Below are 22816 nucleotides of genomic sequence, written 5' to 3' on the forward strand. Positions count from 1 at the left end.
AGCAACTGCTTGTGCATTTGTTTGTGAAAACTTTGAGCTCAGTTTGGCTCATTTAATTATGTGCCTCATGCAAAGAAACTTTACTTTACTGCAACATTACTTTGCAAACTGCAGGAAGAAAATGAGGACTTGCATGTGTATATAAGGAAAATTACAATTTTTTTCAAATGAAGTTTTTCACGATGATTTAAAAAGTTGCGCTCTCCAGTGTTTTAACACATCTACACTTTAAAGTCACAATGATTTTCTTGGATCTGCAAGTAGAATTATTTTAAAACACAAATAAAAAATAGATTTTTAATATCAAATTTAGGTTTGCGTGGACCAAAATGAATCCTTCCCTTGTAGTTTTGGTTTTGCATTTCTGCATGGGCTTATGATTACTATCCAATTAAAGTCTGAAACCATACCTTAAGTGATTTCTGTATTTTATTTGTCTCTAGGATTTTCAAGCTGTTGCTTTTGAAGGTCACATAAATTGATAAATGCAGATGAAAAAGTTGGAACCACGGCGAACACACATTCCAGGGGCGGCTAAAACTGGACTGCTCATGGAGTCATGTCAGGTGAGCGAGCTGGCATGAGACCAGAGTATAAAGCTTTACGTTACAAAGATGAAGCACAGAGCAAAGTTTCAACCGTTTGTAGTGTCGGTTTAATGATGCAATTCAGAAAGTTTCAGAGTGAATTCCACTCAAACCACACATTCAGATCAAAAGAAACCCCCAAAAAACCCTTGACCTGAATGGTAAATTCAAAGACACCAAATGTTTATCTTATACAGCCTACACGATTTCTCAGCTTATTACGATAAATTGCTTAAAACATTTGCATTATTTGTTCTCTCAAACTTGATCAAAACTTTAGTCAGGTTTCCCAGAAGTTTTGGCAACAGCTGCTGAGAACTTGTAGTCATACATGAATTTGATTAGTCATTTCTAAATAAATTACTAAATGGAAGTTGAAGAAGATGACACTGAAATCATAACTGTCAATCTGGCATTTCCAAACTGTCACTGGCCAGCATCAGTTACACCTTCACTGAATTTGTTTTAATATCATTCGTTGCTATATCTTCTTCTTTTTCTTTAAAAAAAAAAAAAAACTCAGTGTGAAAAATATTGTTGTGAAGATCAACAAGTGAAATGAAGAGAGACGGGGGAGGGTTTGCATGAGAGAGAAATTGTATGTGTGTGTGTGTGTGTGTGTGTGTGTGTGTGTCTACAAATGAGAGAGTTCAGTGGCCTTCTGCAGTCTGAGATTTGGTTGGACTCTGATCTTGAGGTTTATTTAAGCTGAATTCCGTGGGCTCATCAGGACCGGGTTACAAAAATCCTCCTATAGAACTAGAAAGAATGTGCAGCGCATACAGTTCTGCATAAGGCACAAAGGCATGTCTTTAGAGGTGGGGGCAGGCATCAAAAGACAGGCAGAGGAGGGATTTCTTTTAGAGGCTGGGGGCAAAGAAGGTATTTCAGAGCTCCATTCAAAGCCAGCGAGAGCAGGGGAAGCGTACAGTTTTCTGGTAAAGGGGGCATTTACAGGGGATGTTTGGAGCTTTAAAACTGCTGTAAACCTGCATATCTCCTCTCTCATTGAAAGTTAATTAGCTGCAGTTGTTTTCCTTTGAACCAGATGGGCCACAATTCATTTAATGTATGTTTTTAAACCTTTTCAGCAGTTAAATTTGGCAGCAGTTCACTGTGAGCCCTCATATGTGGCAGTAGGTGAAATATAGCACTTATAAGTTCATAAAACAGTAGTCAAAGGCAGAAATTTATTACAACAGTAGTCAATAATGAATAAAAAGTTATGATAATGATATAAGTCAGGAATACTAAATAGAAAGTGTCCCCATAAACTTTTGTTTTCAGGATAACGCTTCTCCAAGTTGAAGTGCACATGAACATTCATTTAAAGCAGCTATAAACGAACAAATTGAAATGTGATGTATGTATTTTCTACATGTCTAAATTTACATGACATAGTAAAGTTATAGTAACAATGCATTCTAATTGTACAATGTGTATATGTACCAGTTTTTAATGTCAGAGACGTCTGAGAGAAAAAAAAAATGTGCATGCTTTGCAAGTGTTTCTGATGTATCAAATCAGTTCTGCGTTAGATGGCAGCATCTGTCGCTAAGCCATCTCCATGACCTTCTTGATCCAGTCCACGTATACAGACACACGGATGAAAATGTTGGGCTGCCCCGGGTGTCCACAGCGCCTCATGGGGATGATCACACCCTCGAGTACCCAACAGTCCCTGTTCTGACACGCCAGAGGGCCGCCATAGTCTCTCTGCAGAGACACAGAAACAACACTCTGGAGTCATTATTTGTCTCTGTTATGACTGACTGTCACTGCTGAGGTTGGAAACATCTTGCAGTCACATCTTGCCCAGTTCCCTTACATTATCCAAATGGTGAATGTGTTTGATTTATAGGAACTTATAAATAACTGTATGTTCTTTGCTTATAGTGATTTAAATCATCTCAAGAACTTCTTTACCATCAGTGTTTAAGGGAATAACTCACAATGCCTTATGTGCATTATTCCTTAGTATTAAAGAAATATTCCCATGTTTTGAGAAAACATATAATCCCATTTTTGACTGCAACTTGCAGGTTATGTTGTTCGCTAAGTAAAATGTGTGTTTGTAAAGTAACTTACTAATTTCATGTGCTTTACAATCCAGAAGAAAAATGCTTTTATTCTCTCCAAAACACCCTCATCATAACATGGGGGCTCTGCTCTGCTTTAACGCTCTGTTTAGGATGGGTTAAAGTTGTTAAATCTTGTTTTGAGATTGTCTTCTCTGTGAATGTTGTGTTCAAGCAGGTTGAGTCCAAAGTTTTTCTAACCTAATGGAGCTAACAGAGCTAGTGTTCCTAGAAATTGAACTTCACTGATGCTTCTGCAATATTCAAACACAACTATGGGCACTTAATTAAGACAAGACGATTATGTACATGTATATTTGATGGAGTTCCAGATAGGGCATAGACGTCAGAATGAGCGGCTCAATCCGTGCAGCCACATCAGCAGGACCATTGCCATCAGCCTGCCAGGAAAGCGGCGTACAAGCCTGGGGGGATGGATTGTGATGGAGCGGTGAGAGATTTTCTCTCGATAGAGAAGGAAACTGTGCTCCATAAGTTTTCTCTTAATTGAATAGTGTGTCTTTCATTACTGTCAGAATTTACTTTCTTGCTCTTAGTCTCTTTCTTTCTATTAGATGGTGTTAGATATGACTAAGAGCTCCCTAGATGATCCTTTGGTAGTAGGTTCCATAATACATCCCATTGCACACTCTAATAGCCCTCTCTATCTTGTGTAGTACTCTGATTTGTGATGTCAAACTTTACAGTACTGAAACACAATGTTAAAACAATGTCAGCAATTATTAGCTAACTATTGCTAGATAATTAGTCTATAACTCGTACTCAGACACGTGGATGAGAAAATACAAATGAATTTCTCATTGATGATTGGGAATTTTTTCAAATCCTCATTCTTCCCAAGTGTCTCTGGTTTCTATTAGATTCATAAGGCTGGGGTCTGTTAAGTATATGTTATTTGCATTAAGCGTCTTAAGCGTCAAAACTCCTGTGTGGATTCATATCTCTTATTGTTAAACTCTTCCTAGTTTGGCTGCTCTCCCTTATGCTGTCTCATAGCTGAGCTGTGTTTTTTTGTTATCATATGGTGTACAAAACTGATGCTAACGCCACTCTTAGTTGGATTGTAAAGCTGTGTTCTTGCTGCATGTTTCCACAGTTTTAGTGACGATGCTTGCTAATATGCAAGTTGCATTTCAGACAAGAGTTTCTATTATCTGTTCAATGGAAATCTGCAGCTTGCAGCTGATTAGCTTAGCTCAGCTTAACACAAACAGAATAGGAAACAGCTAGTGGAAACAGCCTGATTAGATATATCTCTACAAACACATCACACATTGTAAAACCAAGGAAGCAGTTTTGTTTCAGGGATTCCAAAGTTAAAATGGCATACAGCAGCTATTTTACCCTCTTCCTACTGAACTAAATTAAGCAGCTGCTGGCTGACTCTTCACATTTTTCAAACTGACATTTCACAAAAAATATTTGCTCATCTTGAATTTGATGGTAGCGACACACACACGCACACGCACACACACACACACACACACACACACACACACACACACACACACACACACACACACACACACACACACACACACACACACACACACACACAACATTGTTGGAACAGGGCCATGTTTGACATTGTGTGGCATCCCCTCTTTTTTAACATCTGTTAAAATCTAGGAATTGAGGAGACTAGTTGCTGGACCTTTGGGAGAGGAATGCTGTCCCAGTCTGGTCTGATATAGGATTCTAGCTGCTCAACAGTCCTGCTTTATATTCTTTGTTATATTTTGCTTTTAATAATGTGCCAAACATACTGCTTCTTTTTTGCATGATAGAGCTTTCACCAGCATTTGTGGACGGCATGGTAAACTGTTCACATATAATGATATCTGAAAGTGTTCCTTAGCCCATGCAGTGATTTCCATAACAGAATCATGTCTGTTTTTAATGCAGTGCTGCCTGAGGGCCTGAAGATCATGGACAGCCAATATTGATTTTAAGCTGTGTCTTGTGCACAGAGATATCTCCAGATTCTCTGAATCTCTTGATGATATTATGTGCATAGATTATATTGAAAGTCTTCACAATTTTATGTTGAAGAACATCTGAATTTGCTCCATAATTTGTAGACATTGTTTTCTGCAGATTGCTGTACCTCTGCCATCTTTACTTTTGAGATTCTGCCTCTCTAAGGTGCTCTTACAAGGCCCAATCCTGTTAATGATTTGTTGCCAATAAACCTACTTATTTGGCAACATGTTACTCCAGCTGTTTCTTTTTAGGATCAATTGTGTTTCCAGCCTTTTGTTGCCCCTGTCCCAACTTTTTTGAGACAGGTTGCAGCAAAAATTCAGGAGAGCTAATATTTATTTTTTGAAATTGCAAAATGTCTCACTTTCACTTTCTTTCTTTCTTTTTTGTTTAAAATTTAAATCATGCTTTTTATTTCTACTGTTTTAATGTATCTGTAAAGCACTTTGAATCGCCTTGTTGTTGAATTGTGCTCTACAAATAAACTTGCCTTGCCTTACAACATTTGATATGTTTTCTACGTTCTATTGTGAATTAAATGTGGGTTTGGGCATTCTGCTTTTATTAACATTTTAAACAGAGTTCCAACATTTTTGTTATTGGGGTTGTATAAACCCTGTCATGGACTGGCGACCCGAGTGACAGTTGGGATAGGCTTCAGACCCCCGTGACCCAGAATTGGATAAAGCGGATATAGACAATGGATGGATGAAGCAGACTTCGGCAGGCATGGAAAAAATTAATTTTGGGACATCTTTAGGGCCTGGTTTAGTACAATACATAACCACGATACCCCTTTCTTGTTTCTAGTTGGAGAGGGTTGTTCCATGTCATGAAGGAAAAATAGAAGATCTTTTGACACATTTTCTCTCCGGACACCTACCTCACAGGCACCTACTCCACCCTGGAAATAGTTTGTGCACATCTCGTTTTCACGAACACGACCTCTGAAGTATCTGTTGCATTCTTTATTACTAATAACTGGTATATGGGCCACATTGAGAACGGTCTCATCCCCAGTCCCTTGAAAAACAGAAGGAAGGAGACATTAGCATCTAGTGTGCTTAGAGAGCTGGAGAAATGAAAAGGACGGTGGACAGATGTTGAATAATTTTGCAAATAACAACGCCATCTGTTGCTCGACAGTCTGAATAGCTTTCTCATCAAGATGCAACATTAATTCAAGGGCAGAGAAAAGGTGCTTGTTCTAAATTAGTAATCTATTTTCAAACATCTGGATAGATGCATACTGTAGCAGCCCACAGTTCAATGTCAAGCTATCCTTTTCTTATAGTCATACTTGCCTTTTGTCTCACCCCATCCTGCGATCTCACAGAATGTCCCCTCGGGCACTATGTACCGCTCAGGAGGGAGGCAGATCTGAGAGATGCGATCATTGAACTGGGCAGGGCTGCAGACAGAACGAAGACAGAGTCAAAGGGAAGTTACTTGTCAAAACTGTGCATATTTATGCACACAAGAGGTACTTCACAGTACACACTATTCCAGTTGTAGCATGACCAGCTGAGACTCAGACGGTCCACAGACGATCTTGGTGAGAGGAATGGTTTGCACACTGGGTTCTTGTTCCTGCGGATCACGAAAAAGTGTTCCCATCATCGCAGAGTACCCAGGCAGGTCAACATAGCTGTGCACACAAGGAAACAGGGACCAATAAGAAAAGTGGGACTATGTTTGTTTTAATGATACTGTGTGGATATTACACCTTCATAAAGACCTGAAACCTTCTTTTAAAGGGTAAAATGCTCCAGTGAAACTTCAAGAAACATTTTATAAACACACAAATTCACTTTGTGAATGACCAAAGAGATGCAAAATTCAGCAAAGAGACATAATGTAATCAGAGACATCAGATGACTATGAAGATACAGAAATGCAGACAAAATGAGAAACAATGAACAGAAATACAAACATAGTGTTTTCTGGAATAGTTGGTATGATAACCTCCTATATCTTTATCTAAATACTTTTCCTTAAGCAAGAGGAATTCATATAGACTGCAATAAGAATCCGAACACGCTTACACCAAGCTTTGATGTGGGTCTGCAGTCATGAAACTGCAGCTGTTCACCAAAAAAAAGAGAAAAACCCACAAAAAGTGCTTGAAGTCTTCATCTAATACTTTCCTACAGTGCCTACAGTATTATATTACTAAAATAAAAATATTGTAAAATATTAATTGCTATGGTTGGTAATTCAAAAAAGTAAAAAAAATACCCCAACAATTAAACATGTCGTATAAGGTGCTGAACATCCTGTGTTTAAATTCATCTGTATGAATCCTAATTAGTATGAAAATACCAGAGCACTCTTTTGAATGTTGTGGCCTCAAAGAACTCTTCGACAGCATTATTTCCTTTGCTCATACAAAGGATGGTTGGGAATTTCCAATGTTAAAGTAAATAATAAAAACAAGAAAGGAAGCTCCTGAGAATTTGACATGGTCTCATCATGGCTGCCACTTAGATATTTCTGGGTCATTTTACCCAGTTACAACCTTTCCTAAGCTAAAAGGACTTTACAATCGCATCTTTAGACTGTACAAAATATGGATGTTGTCTACGAAAGTTCCAATAAGGTGTTCTGCATCACTCTCTGGCTACACCCTCATGTCCAAATATGGTCACTTCTGCTGCAAAAGACCAAGATGGTGATGACAGATTAGAGAATTTGAGACTTTGGAATGGCAGTTTAAACAAACTGAAGCAAAATGACCACCAAGATGCAAAATTACATTAACGAGATGGAAACTGACCAGAAAAAGGTGTATATGATTAAATAAGCAAAATGAAGATAAATAGTCACCACCGCAAAAATGAAATTAACATAGGCCTGTTGTCTCATAATCTGTCTGCCTCGCTAAATTGAACTTTTTAAATTGAACTAAAACACTGAATCTCTTTTTACTAATACAAAAGCAGTATAAAAAACCCCACACAGTTACCGTGCTCAAGCAATAAATATTTATAACCCTGTAAAACAGAGAACTGGTAATATTGACACACTTATGGTTTGGACATGATAATTAATGTCTGAATGTCTCATTCAGAGCCCTTTAACTGAATTACCAGGAGGAGAAACACTGTTTGGTGCTGATCACCCATCTGGGATTCACCAGAGATCCCCCACAGAAGTGGTTTCCTTTCCTGTGCACAAGGAGAACAGAGATCATTCACACCGCAGCAGAGTGTGTTTTGATTGTTCATCACCACACGTGATCGGCTGCCAGACTGACCTGTCTCTGAGGCTCACTGTCCAAGGTGAGTTCCCAGGCACCCCGTTCACGATACGTGACCTCGGACCTTGGTCAGGTACGCGGTTGTCTCTCTTTCCGCACTCACTGAATTCCACCTTCTCTGTGTTCACAAAAGCATTTATCATTGCAAAGGCCGGGTGTGGAGTCTTGTGTGCAACATGCTCTGTGCTCATTCTCAAACTAACCTACTGGTTCTGTCAGGGACACTTTTTCTCCAGCTGTTTGAAGACAACAACAACAGAAATGCTAAATTGCCTGCAAGAAAACAGGAGCTCTGGAAGTCCATTATACGGGGTATATTTGACTCAGAAATCAGAGATGTGTACCACACTGTTTGATGGCACAGTAATCAAACTCCGTTTTGAGGTCTGTGGTGTAGCACCAGGGTCCGTGCTGATCCCCATCTGGGTTACGACAGTAGTTCTCTGTCAGATTGGCCTCAGGGTGTGTTCGTGGGTTTATCCTGCAAGATCACACAAATCTTTTTAAGGCAGATGACATAAATGTCACAGTTTTTGGGCCGACATTGTAGAAGAACAGTGTTATTGAACAAGGATGTTTTCTTCTGTTGACTGCATGCTCAATTCATTCAACAGTTTGAGTACAAAGAATTTTCAGATCTTCAGTTCATATCATATGGAGTTTGGACAGTTTTAACATTAAGGATTCAAGGTGTTGTGTATTTCTGTCAGAAATATGTTCAAAGATTGTACTTGGTTTGGTGAGGTGTGTTGACGTTCCATTTCTGGCAGGTGATGCCTTTACGAGTTTTGCGGACAACGCCTCGGTAGTTTTTGCCGTTTTCATGGTAGCAGTCTGAGAACAAAAATTATTGTCATGACAGTGACCACAAAGAAGAATAGCTGGCCAGTGACACTTCCAAAATGGGATGTATCACCACAGAAATAAGGTCGACCACCAAATAATGACCTGACACTCCTCCCCACCTGACTGAAATCCTACTGTACAACCAGCGAGGAAAGAAGATGCACCATTATCAACAGCATTTGGAGGATGTGGTTGCTGATCAGTGAAAGTTGATCACGAAAAGATCAAAAACAGACAGATGGATCCACTGAATAGAAGGAAGGCCTTATTGACCACTTTAATTAGTATTTGTGAAATGCCAATCATAAAAATTGTCATTTTGTGTCACTTACTTGTTACACTTTCTTTAAAAGAGAAAGTTAGAGCTGGGAGTTAGGTAGCTACTTAATAAATGTATATACCGTTCTAAGAAAGACACCATTAAATTTAATTCTGAGATTCGAAGTATTTTCCACTCAATAGTGTATTACTATTTTAAACACATAAAGATTTTTTATCAAAGTAACAGTTTCCATCATGGGCACAAGAGACAAAAAAAAGATAAAGCAAAATCACTGTGGTATTTGGCAATATGTATTTATAGACATCTTTAAATTAGTTACCATATGCCCTTGGTAACTACCACACTAATTAAGGCTGTGGTAGCATGATCCTCCTCATTCAAGATGAGGAATGTGTTATGCCTTACTTTAAAAGTTACAGTGTCCAATTGATAAAGTATATAGACTGAGCAAAAAAAAACAAAAAAAAACCTACATTAACTGATTAGAATTGAAAATAAAATAGACTTTATTTTGTCAAAACTTTCTCAAAGGGAGTTTTTGGCACACAAGTGTTACAGCTCTGCACATGGTTACATGGACATTCATCAAGTATTTGTACCAAAGGCTCATCTGTATTCATTAATGTCAACTGTGATCTATTCACTGGATTTATATTTGTCCTCAAAACTGAATCGAGAAGTCGTACCCTCAGCTTCTATGTCGTCTGCACAACGTTTGATCTGCAGGCAGAGAGCAGTCCTCATCTCTGGCACAGATGTGAAGCACCAGGGAGCCTCTGATCCATCTGGGTTACGGCAGTAGTTCTCATCCAGACCTCTGAATGACAAGTAACCCAGAATCAACTTCATGCATCAAATGACATGTCACTGAAATGATTTGTCTGGCTACATTAAAAATGTAGATATCATATTGAATTTGTAACTTCTCATGAAGATTAATACATTAAATAGTGGTAATCAATACTGGCATGATGAACGATCACTGTCATAAATAAGTTTGATTTTAATTTCACATCTCTATATATAGTCAGGAAGTGAGCCGCTTTTCATTGTGGACTGTCTGACCATCTATCATCTACTGTCAACTGTCAGTTGACAAATCAGATCGCAAGAAATGTCCCTGCAGAAACACTGTGACATTAATATTCATGTGCAAACATTCATGTTCAAGGTCTGAGTGCAGTAAAAAAGAACAAAACCAAAGTACTTACTTGCACTCATATGTGTTTGGGTAAAAAGGGTGTTCATGAGGATTTTGGGCGTCCCAGCGCTGGCAGGGTATACCTGATGTTGTCTCATTTACTTTACCGCGGTAATCCTCTCCACGACCACGGAAGCAGTTAGTGGTGAAGCTGGAGCGCTGCCGCTTCTCCACATGAACTTCAGCTAGAAAGAAGGAATGAGAAGCAGAAGAAAAAAACTGTTAAAGGTTCAAAACACAAACCATTAAAGCTCTCGTGGGTCAGCATTGGAACTGACCACCACTCAAAAATGTGCATCGCTTATTGTTACTTGAATGTTTGATCGGTAATGGGCACAATGATGCATTTCAATTCTCTTCCTACAGTCATACAGGAAGGACAGTTTCTTCATGCTTTTCATAGACTGGATATGGTCGTTAAGTCTGGGTCTAAAAAGTCAATGTGGAAGTGTCTTAAAGCTGCATTCTTTCTAACAAACAGCTGCCAACCAGTCTGACTGCAGAAAGAAGTCAATGAAAAGCTGCTGTAAGAAAATTACCCAACTTTACAAAAAACACTTTTTGTCAAATTTATGGACTCATTTGCAAGTTTATAGATTTTCCAAAACGCATTGTAAAAAAAAACCAACAAAAAACCTTTGTTTATCCCAAAGGGAAATTATATAATGACATACAATGGTGGTCATTTTGTAAATGTTGGTCCCATTTAAAGTAAAATGGATGATAAAGCAGAATATGCTCAAGGGTGGGACTACCTTGTTATTGACTAGTAACTACTTACAGTGACCTTTGGATCCCATTGGGATTCCCCACTCATTCCCCATGTTCAGTTATGAAATACAAAAGGGACTAATTTAAAGGTGACATCTTTTTTTTATACAGTCAGAGAGCTCACTTGAAATCCCGGTTTTTGATATATGAGTAAAAGTGACATCACGGCTAGTTTTGAGAGCACGTGGTCCCCTGTGCAACATGCAGAGCCCAGTTCTGGCCACAAGTTCAAAAGAGTTGAGAAATGAAAACCATGTTGGAAACAAATTTTATAATAATGCATGGTCACAAGAACTGTCACCTTTAATATAAAGACAGGCGGCTCTGTAGGCTCTTTGACTTCATTAAGGAGGAGCAGAAAGTTCTGGAGACCGCACTCTTACGGGTGGTTGCATAATCAATACCTGAACAATGGGACTGATGCAAAAAAGGAGGATGTTCTTCAAGGTGACAACTCGCACGATTTCCACATATCGTTTGAGTTAAGAACCCATTAAGAAATACATCCTCACAAAAAAAACTTTATTCGTCACAATGGAGAATCATCTGTCAGTTTCCTCATGTTGTCTGATCTGTACTGCACGTTATAGCAGCTGAAGAATAAAGCTGTGGCCCATGACTTTTTCACACGGTATATTAAGTCTTGAATATGAGTCATTAATCTTGTGGCCAAGATTAGTGGGAGCTCTGTGTGGTAACCTTGATTGTGTGATACAGCAACTTGGACTGCAGAGATGCACATACTGTATACCAAGAATTTTTAGTCAAGCTGAGATTAAGTCTTATAGTAGTTAAAGAGCAACTAACGTCAATAAATTCTTTGATAAATGAATAAATAAATCAACTTTCATTTTCCTTTTTAATTTAACATTTGTTTCAATGAAGTGTGAAGCTTAATATATATATATATATATACATATAAATATCTATATATCTATATGTATAGGTAATGTCCAGCCAGCCTTATAGACCACTTTTAAAAACAACTGATGAACAAAGTGCCCACAAGAGATACAGAGAAATTCTGCGATTAGCCATAGAATACGACTTACATTAATGACTAAAATAAAAAGATAAAACCAAATTCAAATAAACAAACATATGAAGTAATTTGTGCCCTCTCAATACACCACAAGATGGCGCTATTATATGCTTTTTTCTTTCTTTGCGTTGCCCAAATGATCTTATCTGTCACTGGAAAAAGCCCATGTTGCTGGATTCCTGTTGCAAAACTTGTGTTGAAATTTGGGAGAGAACACTGAATCCCCAGTTGTGTCCATTTATTTCTATTATGTCCTGACAGCATGTAATTTATTCAAACATTAATGTAGCGGTTCAAACTAAAAATAATTAACAGGAAATTGTATGTGGTGTCTATCTAACTTTGCATATAACAGGGTAAACTGTAGAAATAATGAAAGCTATTTCACAATAGAAATCTGTAAAAACCAAGTTCAAACTGTGATAAGCTGTATGAATAGAAACAAGCTGAAGGGATACTTTTTAATTAACTTTCACTGAGCCTGAAACCCATTGAGAAAAATCAGGGGTTCAATCACTGACAAACATCTGCACACTTCAGTCTGAAATCAGACAGAATCACTGGTTCCCAGTCTGAAATCTCACATTTTGGGAGGTAATTAGCACTTAAAAAGGTGTTTTTTCTGGATTTAATTACGGTGACTCAATGAGACTCCCCAGTTCCTGTGTATCCCAGAGCGCTAACGGGAATCAGTTCGATTTAGCTTCCTCTGTTCTGCCAGAGGGAACCAATGACCAAAACAAAACAGGAGAAACAAGCAAGCAGTGAATTTGTAACACGGGGAAGCATTATTGTACAGTCTGACAACTCATTTCTCAATTAGCTGATTAACTGTTTTGTCTTTGAACGTTTAAAAAAAAGCAGAGAAGTTGCCAAGCGTGGACATTTTTTTAGATTTAGAGAACATGAAAAAGTTTGGTATATTTTTGCACAGAAAAATAAAATGTAAGTGTATTTTTAAGTGTGCACTTACTGCATTTCCTGATCTCGCAGCTCTCTCTCTCCACCTCAGGGTCTGTAGTGTAACACCATGGCACCGGAGAGGCATCAGGGTTACGGCAGTAGTTGTCATCTAAACTCTTGTCGGGATACCTAAAACGCACACATGAGCTGTTTTAGTACATCCAGAATAAAAATGAACACTTGATTTTAACTGCCACAGCATCAACCAGTTGGGTAAGGAAACGCATACTTTTCTGGTTGGTAGATGTGTTGGTGGGGATACTGCTGATCCCACCTCTGACACTCTCTGCCACTCACAGTGTGATCCACCTGGCCCCTGTAGTCCTCTCCATTGCATGTTATACACACATCTGCAACCAGAAACAACAAAAAGAGTAATGTTAAACTATTTCTTCCACATCCCTGTCATTTTCAAACAGCTTTATCGAAAATGCAACCATCTTACTGTAATTGCACAGCAGGCAGCAGGCAATCCAAACCTGTGAAAAATATTAAACTAGCTTCTTTTTGTGGGTGCATGCATGTTGGTACAAACAATTCAGCAAGAAAATAAAGTTTCCAATAAAATAAATGAATGTTTTCTTTGGTTCCTCTGGTTTAAAGTGATCTGTGTATTCCTCTAAAAGTCAAAATTTGCCCATAAAATGTACCCAACTGATAAACACCAACCTTATTTTCACATTCTATCAACAAAGAACTTTTTTCTTTTACTTATGAGAGGATAATTACCATGTGTATTTTCCACTCCAGCAAATTCCCATGGAAATTAGTGAAACAGTTCAGGAATGAATGAACCTTTCCCTACCATCTTTGCACTGACGGATGTTGCAGCTCTCGTAGCGCCGCTCGGGGTCGGTGGTGTAGCACCACGGACCGATACGATCGCCATCTGGATTCCTGCAGTAGTTCAACTCCAGACCGTTGGTAGCTGTAGGAGTCCATCTGACACAAGGGAGTTTTACAGAGAGTGACAGACCGTCACATATCGCTTTACAGTGTGTTGCCGTAGCATTCACTTTGGATGTCCAAAATCCAGATGCTTTTAAACACAGCGGCCCAAATTTATTTATAAGGACAGAAAATTAAAACCGTATTAACTGAAGCAGAAAACATACGACTGAAGATCAAACACCCCTGACTCATCACTCACTGTATTATTTGTTTAAGCTAAATCTGCAGGTATTTGGAGTTGCACAATGCTGCTTTCAAGAACTCTGGCACACTGCGAAATGTAAACAGAAACAGAATACAAGGGTTGCGACTAGTTTAAATCATATATCTTATTAACTATTATGAAAACAACTCTTTTTGAATTTGGTCTGCACATGTTTAAATAAACTTGTATTGGGGCATATCTGCCACTGTTCCATATTGCATTTCAGTTACTCTTCATTTATAGACTTCTTTAATCATATTTATTTTTGGGCAATATGCTTAATGTTTTGAACTGGTGACTGAGGGGAGTTTAGAATACGACCGTAATATTTCTTTAATTTTTTTCAATTTCTTCAAAACTTGGTGGGATATTGACTTGATAATATAAGCATGACCTTCCCTAAAAACCTGGACAGCTGCATACGTTGTTCCAAAACTACATTCAGCGAAGTTTTAGTGAAACATTGGGTTTTAAATTGTGTGCTAATAACAAGCTGGGTGATCACCTAAAGGATGATACATCTAAGTCTTTTATCCATTGTTTATTTATGTATTAGCTGTTTGTATGGTAGGTCTTTAACTTGGAATGCATCTTAGAGGTGCTCCTGAGCACATGCAGTGAGTTTCACTACAGAAACATATTCATTTTAATGGAATTGCAGCCATTCACTGCTGCCTTAAGGCTGAAGATCATGCCCCTTCAGTATTAGTTTCCTACCTTATTTTTCTGAATCTTTTGATAATGATGAACCATATATAACAGAATCTTTTTACATCAAGAAATCCAACATTTGATAAGTCATCTGTGTAAAACTTTCTTCTGCATTTTAGTTGAAAATGATTTGATGAATATTGTTGTCATATTGTTTTTCTTTTGATTGCAAACATTGTCCTAACTTTTTTTCAGTCCAGGCTTTATATATTTCTAGACACCAGATAACTAGTTAAAATGAAAAAAATGTGCCTACTTTACTTTGATTTATGTGTGACGGAGATGTGAAGCCTGTTCATTTCTTGCTTAACTTTGGTTTTTAGAAGAAAATAGATGACTATTGTTGGAAATCAAGTTTTTCATTTTTTGATGATCCTGTGTGTGTGTAGCACCTTCGCTTCTTATATATTTCAAGTGTGTTCTGCCTGCAGTCTAGTTTTTATCAAGTAGATAATTGAAAATGAATGATCTGTTATTAGTCAAGCAATCGATATGGCCAATTGAGAACATTACATAAAATGTTTGTCTTTAATATCTCTGTTGTTGGTACATAAACAGCCACCTCATCATCATTTTGCATAGATTATGTATAAAAAGTTTCAGAGTTTTATCATATTCACTGTTCACATTTAATGTATTTATTTATTTCCACTCTGCTTGAGGACAGAAATCAAATCTCTACATTAAATGAATGATCTGTGTCTCACCTGTGATCATGAGGAAACTTGGACCACCACTGTTGGCAGGTGAGTCCGCTTTTCGTGGTAAAGACTTTCCCTCTGTAGTCTTCTCCTTTTCCCACGATACACTGTCTCACATAGACTGCACAAAAAAACAAAAACAACCAGTCCAACAGCTGATACACAACACTGATCTCTGTAATGTTACCCGATGTGAGTCTCACCCTTCTTCTCGTAAAGGTCACAGTTGACGTTTCTCTTCACTTCAGCATTGTTTCCGTCGCCTACCCAGGGCAAGTGTTTACAGGTGACAGTCGGTCGAGTCTCATAGTTGAAAGCTCTGGAGGTAATGAAAGTTTTTACATCAAAGCGCTTTAAAATGTATCAATTGACAATAAGGTATGCTTGTTAGAGTGTTTAAAATCATCGATTTGGTGACTGACAAATTTTCCCTCAAAACAGTTCAGTAAACTGTGTAGTTTAGCAGCGGTCTGGTCTTATAACTGCATATTTGTTGCCACTTCTGCTTTGTAGGCATGTTCTAATTTAAATCATTAACTAGAACAAAGGTATCATTACAAACAGCTCTCTCCAGAATGGCTGGCATGTTGAGTTAATATGAGCAAAAAAGTCTCCCACAGATGTCTTTAATGTTTACAAATTCCTATTTGGCTTTCATTCAAAATGATCTAAAAAAGTAATTATCCAAAGGGTAAACAATAACGTTGATTTTTGATCATTATGTTTCTCAACATTTACAGACAAACCTAGAATATGTCACAAGTAACTTATAACAGAAGAATTTCCAGTCCTATTTTGCATTCTTAAGGTCTTTGTTAGTTGGGCAAGCGGTCCACTGTGACATCCCCTGGTGTTAATATGCCATTGAATTTGCATGGTGATCCATCCAAAACACTCATTTCCACTATCAGGGCTTAAGAATTTAATCAAAGTAACAGGAAATGTTAGAAATTGGCCTGTAAGAGGATGTGCGTACATCTTCACAGCTTTTACGCTGGGCAGTTTGATCCCCTGTGAATCCACATGCTTAAGTGCAGAGTGTAAGACACTGATCCCCTTGTCTCTTCCTGTGGCAGGTGAGCACCCTCCAACATCGCAACGCCTCCAGTAGTCTGTGACAGTGTGGGTAGCCGGTGAATAAGAAACGCATTGTAAAGAGCCGTGTAGAGCCTAGGTGAGGTTAAAAAGATGCTATATTCATGTGTAACTTTAGGAGGACAGTTCGACTGGCAAAATCAGAGCTGGAGAAATCCAGATATCTGTTGAGTCTGGGTCTGAGTCTTGGGCTTTCAGTGGTCCTGGGTTGTACATGAGGTTAGAAGAGACCGAAATACATATTTTTCTTTTGGCACAAACATGTTAGGTTGGCCTGCTGTAGAACAACCAGAGAGAATATAGCCTCAAATCCTGTGGTGGATATTTCATGTAGTCAGGCTGTTTTTCCGTATCAGGGTCTCCATTTAATACAGAATCTAACAGTCTCCATCTGGATGATTGACATGTGGCTGTGGCTCGACCTTGTTGCAGGACAATGATTGCATAAAAGCTTTGCCATTGTCGCCACAGTCCCCGAGCTAAACGCCAAAGAAATCTGTGGGATGACAAAAGGAGAAGAGACCGGATGCATTGATGATGGGAATCTGAAGTTAGTGTCTTCTCCAGTCTCACTTCCCATCATAGTGGAAAACTCATCTTGGAAAAAAGAGGGTTAACAAATATCACCTGAAGAGATGCAAATAACTGCAGCATAGAAATATTTGCCTGATGAGAAGACTTCAGACTTTCTTTCAGTTACATGCTATAATCTGGCGGAGACTTTGAATGAAAGTCAACAAGGTATCGATTTTACACTTCTTTTTGTTCAGTTTTACAAAAGGGTGCCAATGATTCTGGAGGGTTCTTCATAGAAATGATGGTTAAATAAAAATATGAAGATGAGCTGTGACCTAACCTTTGAGAGACCAAAATGATCCTTTAAGGTCATAGTTTAGTGAATATATATATATTTAACAATTTATATGTACGTATATATTTTAAAGAGAACATCTCACCCATTTAATAGTAAATAACAGTATTTATTTTCTTCACAAAGAGAGATATTTTATATTGTCGTATTGTGTGTACTTCTACAGCTTTCTTTCATAAAGTTATTATAATTTGTTCATTTGTTTATTAACATTTGTTTGTGTCATACCTCTGTCTTGTGTTGAACATTCTTAAGCACCCATACTGCCAGTGTGTGAGCGAATAGTACATAAAACCTTTTTTAATCTAAGTATTTTCTGATAGCATCACAAAAACAAAGCCTTTCTTTAGTCAGAGAGGTACAAATAGTGTTGGGGTATAATTCAGAATCAAATTATTACACATTTGGTGCCTATTTGGACTATTCACGACAGCAGAATGAAACGGGATTGGCAAATATATTTCCCACATTTTATAAGGTAAAGAAACATGTCAAACAATGATTTTAATTGATGTGCTTTTTTGTCAAGGCAGTAAGCAACATTAGGCTTTGGAATTACACACAGTAAATTCTAACTTTCACCAAACTTAAGCACTTTTGTTCTTCTTTTCACAGAAAGGCATTGTAGATCCCAACACTTGAAAATGATGTTGTGCTGCTGTTAAATCTTTTTTTTTTTCTGCTTGTATACCTGCAGTCCAATGATTGTGAGCACCGGGTGGCACAGTCCTCCAGATTTATACCTGGCAACATCTGCACTCGAGCTGAGTTCCAGGAGGTGGGAACGAGCTCTCTGCCCTCAGAGCGCTGGAAGTCATTCAGAGGACTCCGGTACCCTGTTCATATATAGCAGAACCACAAACATTATGCATACATGTTGACTGCTGGGACGCGGTTTCTGTCTGTTTAACCCTGGTCTTAGCTGAAGTACAGGAGATCAGAGGTACCATCTGGAACATTTGGGCATGAGCCTGCACACATATAACCTTTGGACCAAGACTGTGCTGCTGGTTTGTGACAGCGAAGGACCGGAGAGAACTTCAAACAGCAGCACAGTTTTACATCTGGTTACCGAAACAGACCCAACACTTCAATAACTGGCAGTATATATACCCACTAAGTAAAAAACATAGCAATCTACTAACTCACAAATGAAAAACAACTGACTGCTGTCCTTATTTTAGTGGTTTAACCAGTTTTTAAAGTCCCGCAGGCAGTTTCTCTGTAACCAAACCCCATCAAGTTTATCTAAAAAACAATGAAATTAAACTCATGAAAACAGCAAAGAAACTTCAGCGAAACGAAACAGCATATAATGAATTAAATCAGGGTCTTACCAGTGGCAACACCAGCAGTCAGGAGGATACAGCGCAGTAACAGTTTCATTGTGTGTCCCAATGGTAGATAAGACTCTTTTACTGAGTCTCTGCTCTGAAGTCTTGCTTCTGTGTTGAGCTTGGATGGTAAACGTAAAACATGAAACCTGCCAGAGAGAAAAAGTGCCACCAGTGCAGCAGGAAGTTAGGAATCCTGACAGAACAACACGACTAAACACAAGACCACCCACACGAACACTGAGTTCTTATCCAAACAGTGACCCTAATTCCCAAAACACAGCCAATCCATATCCTTATCAATCATTAATAAAGAGTGACATATCGGTCTGGGCTCAGGCACTTACTCAAATAACCACAATGATGGCAGTTCTCCGCACCGACGCTAGACGTCAGTAGAAGGATTTCCAGACGTTTTTCTGTCTTTCTCCTGTTTTCCGGGAGTTAAAGTGAAACCACAGCGTGTTCACCGCTTGTGTTATTTCTCTGTTTAACCGTCGGTGGAGGTTGTCAGGTAAGAAGCGGATTATTTTCTCGTCGTGCTTGCGAGGCGTGTGCTCGATTTGACAAATGAAATGATCCGATCTGGACTTTGATCAGACTCTGTTGCCCCCAGTCTGAACACAACCCCCCACTGTCAACACCACTGTAAATCCATTTTTTTCGTAAGTAGACAAGTTTTTGGGATGGGTGGATGTTTAAATCACAAATGAATAGAAACACGATCAAGAACAAACTTGAAATGCGGCTTTCAGTGTTGGCTCTCAGTTAGTTGGGAATTCAATTAACTTGAAAAGGAGGAATAACCTGGTGTGGTTAACCTAAATATTTCCTTTGGGGGAATCTGTTTCACTGTGAAAAACATTCAATTCCTTTCTAATGTTGTTTCATGCTTCAGCTCCACACGTTGCCTTTTTTGTGTGTTCAGAGGGGCAACACTTTACAGTTGGTTCCTCTATTTGACCTTTGTGATCAGTATACATTTGATAAACGGTGTTCATCATACTCGTGTATCTACCAGCAGTGATAATGTGTTTTTATGTTCTCTTAAAACACAGCTGTTTGTGGGTAACGTTATGTCTTATTAAACCCACGATGAACCTATAAAAAATGACGCATTACTAAAGGTTAATATAACTCTCAGTAAGTAACACTAAAGCAACACTGCTGCCAGCTGTAAGACATGTTGGTGCATCTTTCAGATGAATTCAGTATATATATATTGCGTATTGAATGTTTTTTCAATGCAGTAAATGTTATTTCTCCGGAGCAGTACTTTCACAGGAAATCTGCTTGTTTTATAACAAGAACCCATGTCATGGATCAGTACAATACAGGAAGATTTAATATCAAAAGTCATATTTTAATTGTTGCTTTCACATGTGATCCTGAACTCCTCACATTATCTCCTGTGATGTATAATTATTAGTAATGTTGGCTACTTCATTTTATCCTCAGTATATATTAAGCATTTAATAATTATACCAGAATATTACACAAAAAAAGGAAATTGCTGAATTCATATTGATTTATTTCCTTTTTTTTTTTTTTGGCCTAAAACGTCATAATCTGTGATATCTTAGTGTCTGTGTTAAAATAACATTATCAGGTGCTTTGTTTAAGCATTACAACAAGCTGTTTTCATCATCTGTTGTTTTTCAAATAGTTTGCCTTCAAAAGGTTATTTTTCATTCTTATTTTTGTCCCCGCAGTTTTTCCAAAAATAAAGGCATTACGATTTATGATCAGATGACAAAAGCAGAAATTTATTCATTTTGACAAATGACGCAGGAGCCAGAAAATGATTATTGTGTCTGTAATTTGTTTAAAATATTATTCATTACACTTGTATTCCAGGGTTTCTACTTTTCCGCCCTGTAAAGATGTTTTTTTTTTCTTATTTTTGATGGAGTTATTGGTGTGAGAGACATTGTTGGATGTTTTCCAGATTTTAAAACAACTGTTTTGTTGTGTATAATAGGGACAAGAGCGTGTTTTTTGATGTTTAATTGATTTGTCGAGTTAATATCTTTCACTTCAGGATGTCAGCTGTTAAGATGACGGAGGGGAGTGTGCAACTGGAGATCTGCAAAGCGCCGCTTTTCTATAGACAATGTGAACCTGCCACAGGAGAAGCAAAGATGTCAGTCCTGCTTCTTCACGGCATCCGGTTCTCTTCAGAAAACTGGCTTAACATCGGCACTCTGGAGACTCTGGCCAAAGCCGGCTGCCGTGCGGTCGCCATTGACCTTCCAGGTGAGTCTGCTGGAAACAAACTCCTCTACCACACACAAGTCTGGACGAGCAACGAGACAAAACATGCAGCAGGCATGCATACACTTTCCTGCACATGTTCATGAGTGCACACAAACAAGGGTCCTTTTATGTCGATTATATTGTTCCCTCTTTGTCCAATTGTCCACAGAACTTGGTCGGTCCAAGTCAGCCAAGGCCCCGGCAGCAGTGGGGGAACTAGCCCCTGCGGGTTTCCTTAAGGAGGTTTGTGAGCAGCTGAGTCTAAACCCAGTGGTGGTGATCAGCCCGTCCCTCAGTGGGATGTATTCCCTCCCTTTCCTCCTGCAGCACCAGGCTCTGATACAAGCGTACGTCCCCGTAGCTCCCATCTGCACTGAAAAATTCACAGCGGAGCAGTACCAGAGTGTAAAGGTATGTGTGGGTGTTGGTGAGGATATGCCACTTCTCAGTCGTCCTTTATAGCTTCTCATCCTAAACTTTTCCTTTTACCGTATTTTCACTCTTCATTTTCTCTTCAAAGGAAAAGCTTGAGCAGCTGTGAATCCCATTTGACAGCATGTCCTTGTCTCCTTTTTAAATAGAGAGTCTTTCTTTGTTGGAAAACCAAATAAGAAGTTTGTTCAGGGTTTTAAAGTGTACTCTACAACTAAAAATGCCATCGTGACTAAAGCTTAGGTAATAAACTAATGCAACAGCTCTTAAGCTGCACTGTGGGAAATTTTATGACCCAACAAGTTTGTGTTTTGCACCTTTTTAAGAACCAAGCACTGAGTTATGGTTCAATAGAACTTGCACAGTGAGTTATTGGCCATGTTGGATGGCAAAAGTGTTAGTAAATCCTACAGATAGGCAGTCCTACTGTTGTCCACATTTTCTGTCTTTTTGCAAGACAAGATTGATGAGTCAAACTGAGTAAATCCATTATGCATGGACTTCTTTTTCAAGACAAACAGAAAGACATTTTTAAAGAGAGAAAATGGGCTGTAGAAGTTGTCATTAGAAAAGTTTCGGTCATCACTTGTACGTTTGTGTGTCCAGGTCCCAACACTGATCGTTTATGGCGACCAGGACACTCAGCTCGGTGAGGCGTCGCTCCGTAACCTGAGCAATCTGGCCAATCACAGCGTGGTGGTGATGAAGGGAGCGGGTCACCCCTGTTACCTGGATGACCCAGACACTTGGCACAAAGCTCTTATAGACTTCCTTCACCAACTGTGAAGCTCTTCATCGTCCACGAGTGGAGAAGTGACCCAGAGGGACCTCGCAAATACACATCTAGTCATGAGGAATTGAAGCCTCAAGGGTCACTCTGCAGGACCTGATTCTGACAGTCTAATGATGTCTGCAAATCAAGTCTGCTGTAACCATGGCAGCAGATGATGTGATCCTTGAAAAGTTTCAATTTAGACAGTTATCAAAGTATTTTTGCATTTAAAACTTTCGACAGAATATTACATTGTATGTCTTGCATATCTCATGTACACACACATAAACTTTCATACCAGTCCTTTTCACATAAAGCTTGTCTTGACACTACTGCCACCGTGTGGTTCTGTACACATTCTTTAACTCCTACCACAATCGCAAATTTAGAACTGCATGATTTTAATTCAACAAATGATAGCCTGCAACTCATAAGAAATCTGTACACACAGTAC

The 22816-nt window shown here is 38.6% G+C and overlaps 2 protein-coding genes across 3 annotated transcripts; one reads left to right on the top strand and one right to left on the bottom strand.

Annotated features, from left to right (window-relative positions):
* Nucleotides 1-1726: 1726 nt before the first annotated feature.
* Nucleotides 1727-19359, bottom strand: mst1 (macrophage stimulating 1). The gene is made up of 19 exons (XM_075461284.1): nt 19250-19359; nt 18906-19051; nt 18260-18404; nt 15806-15921; nt 15609-15723; nt 13840-13976; nt 13264-13384; nt 13045-13163; nt 10269-10443; nt 9744-9874; nt 8660-8762; nt 8273-8409; nt 8132-8164; nt 7926-8046; nt 7759-7836; nt 6171-6317; nt 5974-6080; nt 5553-5692; nt 1727-2303 (listed from the first exon to the last, which is right to left on the bottom strand). Exons 2-19 carry the CDS (start codon nt 18952-18954, stop codon nt 2142-2144), a joined length of 2136 nt encoding a protein of 711 aa, XP_075317399.1. The 5' UTR covers nt 18955-19051; nt 19250-19359; the 3' UTR covers nt 1727-2141.
* On the top strand, nt 19314-22694 carry abhd14b (abhydrolase domain containing 14B). 2 transcript variants are annotated; one of them, XM_075461281.1, is made up of 4 exons: nt 19314-19416; nt 20944-21158; nt 21328-21569; nt 22197-22694. In XM_075461281.1, exons 2-4 carry the CDS (start codon nt 20945-20947, stop codon nt 22374-22376), a joined length of 636 nt encoding a protein of 211 aa, XP_075317396.1. In that variant the 5' UTR covers nt 19314-19416; nt 20944; the 3' UTR covers nt 22377-22694. The 2 variants fall into 2 exon arrangements, with proteins under 2 accessions (XP_075317396.1, XP_075317397.1); XM_075461282.1 differs by lacking the exon at nt 19314-19416 and adding an exon at nt 19460-19567.
* The last annotated feature ends 122 nt before the right edge of the window (nt 22695-22816 follow it).

Source organism: Odontesthes bonariensis, chromosome 3 (genome assembly GCF_027942865.1).
Source record: "Odontesthes bonariensis isolate fOdoBon6 chromosome 3, fOdoBon6.hap1, whole genome shotgun sequence".
NCBI classification, from domain to species: domain Eukaryota; kingdom Metazoa; phylum Chordata; class Actinopteri; order Atheriniformes; family Atherinopsidae; genus Odontesthes; species Odontesthes bonariensis.

What these genes read in the sequence shown, in the direction of transcription:
- mst1 (XM_075461284.1), bottom strand. Translation starts at nt 18,954, where the DNA reads ATGAAACTGTTACTGCGCTGTATCCTCCTGACTGCTGGTGTTGCCACT. An exon ending in CATCCGTCAGTGCAAAGATG is followed by an intron (nt 13,385 to 13,839) that starts GTAGGGAAAGGT and finishes TTCTGGTTGCAG; the next exon opens with ATGTGTGTATAACATGCAAT. An exon ending in AGGATGGGGTGAGACAAAAG is followed by an intron (nt 5,693 to 5,973) that starts GCAAGTATGACT and finishes CTGTTTTTCAAG; the next exon opens with GGACTGGGGATGAGACCGTT.
- abhd14b (XM_075461281.1), top strand. Translation starts at nt 20,945, where the DNA reads ATGTCAGCTGTTAAGATGACGGAGGGGAGTGTGCAACTGGAGATCTGC. An exon ending in GGTCGCCATTGACCTTCCAG is followed by an intron (nt 21,159 to 21,327) that starts GTGAGTCTGCTG and finishes AATTGTCCACAG; the next exon opens with AACTTGGTCGGTCCAAGTCA. An exon ending in AGCAGTACCAGAGTGTAAAG is followed by an intron (nt 21,570 to 22,196) that starts GTATGTGTGGGT and finishes TTGTGTGTCCAG; the next exon opens with GTCCCAACACTGATCGTTTA.